The 6,483-nt window shown below is 32.9% G+C and overlaps 2 protein-coding genes across 2 annotated transcripts; both read left to right on the forward strand.

Moving 5' to 3' along the window:
• Positions 1–1,132: 1,132 nt before the first annotated feature.
• On the forward strand, positions 1,133–2,569 carry LOC149539014 (membrane protein PM19L-like). The gene is made up of 4 exons (XM_089799045.1): positions 1,133–1,500; positions 1,602–1,827; positions 1,991–2,036; positions 2,202–2,569. Exons 1-4 carry the CDS (start codon positions 1,374–1,376, stop codon positions 2,367–2,369), a joined length of 567 nt encoding a protein of 188 aa, XP_089655171.1. The 5' UTR covers positions 1,133–1,373; the 3' UTR covers positions 2,370–2,569.
• A 2,442-nt stretch (positions 2,570–5,011) lies between these two features.
• On the forward strand, positions 5,012–5,886 carry LOC149539015 (membrane protein PM19L-like). The gene is made up of 3 exons (XM_089799046.1): positions 5,012–5,234; positions 5,396–5,441; positions 5,607–5,886. The coding sequence occupies exons 1-3, from the start codon at positions 5,062–5,064 to the stop codon at positions 5,772–5,774; spliced, it is 387 nt and encodes a 128-aa protein (XP_089655172.1). The 5' UTR covers positions 5,012–5,061; the 3' UTR covers positions 5,775–5,886.
• The last annotated feature ends 597 nt before the right edge of the window (positions 5,887–6,483 follow it).

Here is a 6,483-nt window from a genome sequence, read left to right on the forward strand (position 1 = left end):
AAAATATACTCCAGACTAGACATAGTCTACTTTAATAAGGAGTTGTGTCGAACCCTCCGATGATAATCATGTAAGAGTTATTCCCTATTCTCTTTCAGGCCATTATCCCATCCTCATTGAACTTCTCAAACTTGGTCATGTTAATCCTCATGTCTAATACCCTAAATCCTTTTCTCTTAATGCCTCTCTCTTGGAAGCTTAAGATATCTTGGAAGTTGTTAAAATCGTCCATTGGTATAACTCCTCTGTCTGTCTTCATAAAGATCCTATAAGTGGATTCAAACTATCAATTCATGACAAAAAATTTATAAAACTACTGGTAAAAAGCAAGATAAAGACAGTAGGGCCTTGGAACCGTCTCTTATTAATTCCTTGTAGATAGTCGAGGCAATAGTTGATAACCAACCATTTAATCCTCATGATATCTATGTTGGTGGACAAGAATTCCATGCCCCGATTCCTAAAGTCATAAGGATAGTTCTTTCATTTATTCCAAACTCTTTACTAGATGTTTTGATGTGGTTGTATCTTGGGACAAACAAGGATATCTCGTATTTTAAAAAAATTGTGATAGTTAGTTTGTTAAGATTCTCAATCTATTAAGTTGTAATTTGCTCATGTAATAAGCTTTGAACTAGAAGGTTCAAAATCTTAAAAAGAGGGGAGAATGATGAAGATATCGCTTAACTCCATTATTTTAATAATCAAGACTTTCCAACACTAGCCAAATAACTCTAATAGAATGACTTTATGTCCATTTCTTAAAATAGAATGATTTTAATTAGAATCTAATATAAATAACCTAGTAATCATATATGTATATAATATATTATAATTTTATATCTAATTTTAAAAAATTGAAACTGATTGCTCATTACACTTCCCCACTATTAGCATTATAACCAAACCTCGTCACATGATTATTTCACTATTAAACTCTATTTTTAAATTAATTACCAGTAACCAAACGAATGCCTAAACTATCATAGAGCCCACAGCCAGCTCATTCAGTGGTGATTACAGATCACTCCCTCCTCAAAGCATTCAAAAACCAACCAACAATAAACAGTTGTACTCCCATTATCAATGAACTTCAATCACAAAAGTCAGCCGTTTTTTGGCAGCAGAAAAGAATATATTATTCCTCTGTCAAAGTGGGTCATCGCCAGCCTCTGTTTTTAAACTGGTTGCTTAGAAAGGAAATAATACCGTTAGCCATACTCTTTACTGCACTTCTTCCTTTAAATACCGTTCCCCACCTTCTCCATTGTACTCAAAGGAGTTGTCTAGTTTGTTCATTTTACAGTTTGAATCATTTGGAGATCTCCCTGTGAAATAGCTCTTTTTTGAAATCATTCTGAAATTTTGTCAAAATGGGGGTGAGAATAGTGAAGTCTTTGGCCGGACTTATGCTCTTGCTGAATTTCTGCATGTACGTAACCGTTGCTGGAATTGCTGGATGGGCACTCAACAAGGCCATTGATCATCATTATGTTTCTGGTAACAAAGATCTTTCATTTTGGTGATTGTTAGTATATTCTCTACCATATAATCTCAAATCTGATATTGATTGTATATATTTCTTCTGTTTTGTTGGGCAGGACCCAGAAGCAGCATTCCAGTGGGGTTCTCATTTTCACCATTGTTTTTCCCCATGGGAAATGAGGCCACTGGTTTTATGGTCATCTTCTCTCTGATTGCTGGAGTTGTGGGAGCAGCTTCATGTCTTTCAGGGCTTCACCATCTTCGAGTGTGGACAGCAGAGAGCTTGGCTTCAAGTGCTTCTTCTGCCATCACAGCTTGGGCTCTCACACTTCTTGCCATGGGGTAATTAATATATAACACATCTCATTCAAATGGGGAAGGGATTCTTTCAGAATGTTTTGTCCTGGACCTATTTATTGAGATCTTTCAATAATAGCTGCAACCAAAAGCGATTTCTTGGTTTTTTTGTTTAATGCTGATCATAAGCATGTTACCAAACCTGCAGGTTGGCATGCAAGGAGATCCATTTACATGGCAGAAGCCCAAAGCTGGTATGGTATTTTGTTTTAGTTAGAATGTTTTTGAATATCTCTCCACAACTTTTATATTTTATACATTGCAATGCTACTCGATTGACAAGCTCTTCCCTGTTTGAGTATTCAAAGGCACAGAATTTATGGTTTTTTAATATGTGTTATAAAATATGGTCTGTGCAGATCACTTTGGAGGCCTTCATCATAATTCTGTCTGCAACAGAATTGTTTTACATGATGGTCATCCATGTTGGATTCTTCGCTGGAAATTACTTTTTCTGTGCAGAGAAAGAGAAAGATGTTGCCATCACTACAGCTGAGCCTATAAAAGAAAGTAAACTTCCAGCTTAGAAAAATGGAGTTCAATGTGGGACGAGTGTTTGGTCTGGCTTGGGCTTTGGCTTTAAAAGCTTTCAGTGCCTTTGATTGTAAGATTGGGTAGAAAGAGAAGGTTGTATGGCTTTATTTATTTGTAAGCCTGTTCTGATCTGATATTTTTTCATTTTATTTTATATAAATTGTGATCTATTGAGTCGCAAATTTTTGTTCAAGGTATATGTGGAAAGTAGAATCTACACACATTGGATCCGCTTCTTTGGAGAAAAAGCTTAGCCTTGCAATATAATTAGTTTTAGATTTTGAATATTATTCAATGGATTTGTAAAATTGTTGATAATTTGAATTATATTCAATTAAAAAAACTTTAGGTTTTATAATTTTATATAAAATGTAATAGTAAAATAAGAATTTATATAATTAAATTATTTATTTGTTTTTTTTTTCTAAAGTGGGGACTAATGATCATCTAACATTTGCTATATACTATGGTTTGTAAAAAAATTGTCTATTAAAGTAAGTTTTTTGTTTCAAATTTCTTTTTTTCACATCCCCCTAATTGATTTTTCTAGGTGATCTTTTTAATTTTTTGCACAAAAACTCCAACAAGTCTCATTGGGATAATATTCCCATAATTACATTAATACTCACCCTTCACTTCCATCTACAGAATTGGGAGTTCTTTAATAGATTATATGTTTCTTTTCAAATTGAATTGAGCCTATGAAGATCATGGACGCATTGGTTTAATTTTGTTTTTATTAATTTATTCTATTAATTCATCCATTTCAACACCCATAGCTCATTGAGCTTCCATTTCCATTTGCAATATGAGATATAAAGGTATCCAAATCATTTTCTCATGAAAGTCATGAAAACAAGAGGTACCTCGTTACAATCTAATTATGTTTCATCTTTTTCTAATTTTATATTATGCCACCCATCAGAGATAGAAGTTTGGATGAATCAACATGACACTTCCCTTCAACTACTTGTCAAAAATTTTAGGTCTTCTCTTAAATTAAGAGAGAGTTGAGTGTTATCTAATCTCTATGAAATATCTCCAACTTTGCATATTACATGTGCTATGGGGTCCAAATCTTGAATATATTATTGAATAGTGCACAATGAGTTAACAAGATATGTATTTGAGAGCTTATCAAGATTTCTTCATCTTCACTAGGCACTAGGCTATACATGTCTCAATTTGTAGAGGTGATATCATCGACCTGCTAAAGGTAATGCATAGGATTTATTTTTGGTTGAAGAATTACATTCTTAAACTCAAGCGTAGGAGTTTCAACATGGAACTCAAGAATAGCTCCAAATAAGCTTAACCACTCACTAATGAGTTCATAAGCTTATTTGGACAATTCTGCTAGTCTATTAGGTAGAGATATGGTTACATGTAAATATTCAAACATCTCCATCTACAATAGAGGGCCAACTAGAATCATAGTCTATATAATGCTAAAATTTATTAGTTTCCAAGGATGATACCTATGTATGCAATACATCCAAAAAGAGTGAAGTGACAAGTTATATAATATAAAATTCCTTATTCTTTAAACAAAAGAAACCATGAATTCTAACTTAGAATAGTTATGCCTAGTTATAAATCTCCACTTTGTTAAGCCTAGTCATATACTCTGACATCCCGACTATAATATTCAAAGTTGTTCTGGATTCCATCAATCTCATTTCAATAAGGTCTAGGGTACATCATCATTCATCTTTGACTAAGAAATCTTTCCCAAGAACTATTTCTTTATATGCTAGGTTAACATTAAATTGTTAGTTTTGTAATATTTAGTCTTGAACATAGAACCTTGAACAATTGCAAAAACCCAATGGGAGCATATGTGATAGTAATTACTATGTCCATGTATTATAATACATATTTGTGTCTTTATCATAGTTGATACCATGCTCTAAAAGTTAAACTCAAAATCTGTACAATAAGAGTAGGGAATCTAGATCTACATAAGCTTTAGTCAATGCAATCTTGAGCATGTGATTTTGAAATTCCTTTCCCACCATAATCAACACTTTGTAGTAGTGAGACTCTCTTACGTAAAACATTTTACAAGTGCCTTTATTTTTCCTTCTTTTCTTCCATGGTTCATAATTGTCATTTTATGTTATCAACTCAACACTCTCTTTTTCCAAGACCATCTATTATTGTTTACAAAATATTTAATCTATGTGAAGAGGTATTCCTTGTTGGCACTTGTTACCTTTCTATCCATAATCAATGTTTCTTTGAAAAGACATGAAATATCAAAGATAAAATTTGAAAATCTTGTACCTAAATTATTTGTGCATCTTATTGTTCTTGAATTGAAATATTTAATCTCTCCATTAAACTTTCATAGAATGAATATGTTGTGAACTCCTTATATTACTGATTGAATGTAAACCCTCAAGGTAGATATTCCAGCTAACATCTAAATCTTCCTACCTATACCCTACACTTATCTTTCTAAGTGTATGACCGTTGCTGGGATTGCTGGGTGGGCACTCAACAAGGCCATTGATCATCATTATGCTTCTGGTAAGTGGGTAACAAACATCTTTCATTTTGGTGATTGTTAGTCTATTCTCTACCATATCATCTGAAACCTGAAATTGATTGCTTCTTGTTTGTTTGGCAGGACCCAGAAGCAGCATTCCAGTGGGGTTCTCATTTTCACCATTGTTTTTCCCCATGGGAAATGAGGCCACTGGTTTTATGGTCATCTTCTCTCTGATTGCTGGAGTTGTAGGAGCAGCTTCATGTCTTTCAGGGCTTCACCATCTTCGAGTGTGGACAGCAGAGAGCTTGGCTTCAAGTGCTTCTTCTGCCATCACAGCTTGGGCCCTTACTCTTCTTGACATGGGGTAATTAATATATAACACATCTCATTCAAATGGGGAAGGGATTCTTTCAGAATGTTTTGTCCTGGATCTATTTATTAAGATCTTTCAATAATAGCTGCAACCAAAAGCGATTTCTTGTTTTTTGTTTAATGCTGATCATGAGCGTGTTACGAAACCTGCAGATTGGCATGCAAGGAGATCCATTTACATGGCAGAAGCCCAAAACTGGTATGTTATTTTGCTTTAGTTACAATGTTTTTGAATATCTCTCCACAACATTTATATTTTATATATTGCAAAGCTACTCGATTGACAAGCTCTTCCCTATTTGAGTATTTAAAGGCAGAGAATTTATGGTTTTTTAATATGTGTTATGAAATATGGTCTGTGCAGATCACTTTGGAGGCCTTCATCATAATTCTGTCGGCAACAGAATTGTTTTACATGATGGTCATCCATGTTGGCTTCTTCGCTGGAAATTATTTCTTTTGTGGAGAGAAAGAGAAAGATGTTGCCACCGCTACCGCTGAGCCTATAAAAGAAAACACACTTCCAGCTTAGGAAAATGGAGTTCACTGTTTTTGCTCGTGGCTTGTTTTTATAAGCTTTCAATGCCTTTGATTGTAATATTGTGTACCTTTATCCATAAGATAGTAAGATTGATATTATTTAACTCTATGTCACTCTACTATTTTGCATGCCATTGAATTGTACGTAAGACTAGCACTTGTTGGTATAGTAATAATTTTTAATAATTTATTTTATTAGCATAGAGGTGTTGAAAAAGAAAAGGTAGAATTAAATTTTAAGAATGTCATTTTAATCTACAATGACAAAAACTTCCATGAAAGTCAATAAATAAAAAGACACTAACAAGAAATTAAAAACATTATTATTAATAATGTAGTTGAAAAAATGGTTAAAATATTTGTAATGGAAGATAATATTAAAAATTAGATCTTAAATAGAATATTGAAGTGGTTTTAAAATATTTATAATAATTAGAAAATGTAATTAGATTTTTATGAAAAAAATAATGATATGAAAATATTTTTTTAATATTAATTTCTTCTATAAATGTTATTATTGCATTTTAGAAAAACAAAATAGTACAATGAAAATAGTTTCGACCTTTTATCAACTCAAGATATGTGAGAAGCAAGGAGTACCATATACTACAAATAAAGATAACGAAAAAGTAGAATTTAGTCCATAGCAACATATTTGACCTGAGAAGGGATGAGGGGTGAGCTAGGCAATGATGAAACCA

This window comes from Cupressus sempervirens, chromosome 9 (genome assembly GCF_028749045.1).
Source record: "Cupressus sempervirens isolate cs-2001-9-10 chromosome 9, ASM2874904v1, whole genome shotgun sequence".
NCBI lineage: Eukaryota > Viridiplantae > Streptophyta > Pinopsida > Cupressales > Cupressaceae > Cupressus > Cupressus sempervirens.

What these genes read in the sequence shown, in the direction of transcription:
- LOC149539014 (XM_089799045.1), top strand. Translation starts at nt 1,374, where the DNA reads ATGGGGGTGAGAATAGTGAAGTCTTTGGCCGGACTTATGCTCTTGCTG. An exon ending in TGATCATCATTATGTTTCTG is followed by an intron (nt 1,501 to 1,601) that starts GTAACAAAGATC and finishes TTTGTTGGGCAG; the next exon opens with GACCCAGAAGCAGCATTCCA. An exon ending in ATGGCAGAAGCCCAAAGCTG is followed by an intron (nt 2,037 to 2,201) that starts GTATGGTATTTT and finishes TGGTCTGTGCAG; the next exon opens with ATCACTTTGGAGGCCTTCAT.
- LOC149539015 (XM_089799046.1), top strand. Translation starts at nt 5,062, where the DNA reads ATGGGAAATGAGGCCACTGGTTTTATGGTCATCTTCTCTCTGATTGCT. An exon ending in CTTACTCTTCTTGACATGGG is followed by an intron (nt 5,235 to 5,395) that starts GTAATTAATATA and finishes CGAAACCTGCAG; the next exon opens with ATTGGCATGCAAGGAGATCC. An exon ending in ATGGCAGAAGCCCAAAACTG is followed by an intron (nt 5,442 to 5,606) that starts GTATGTTATTTT and finishes TGGTCTGTGCAG; the next exon opens with ATCACTTTGGAGGCCTTCAT.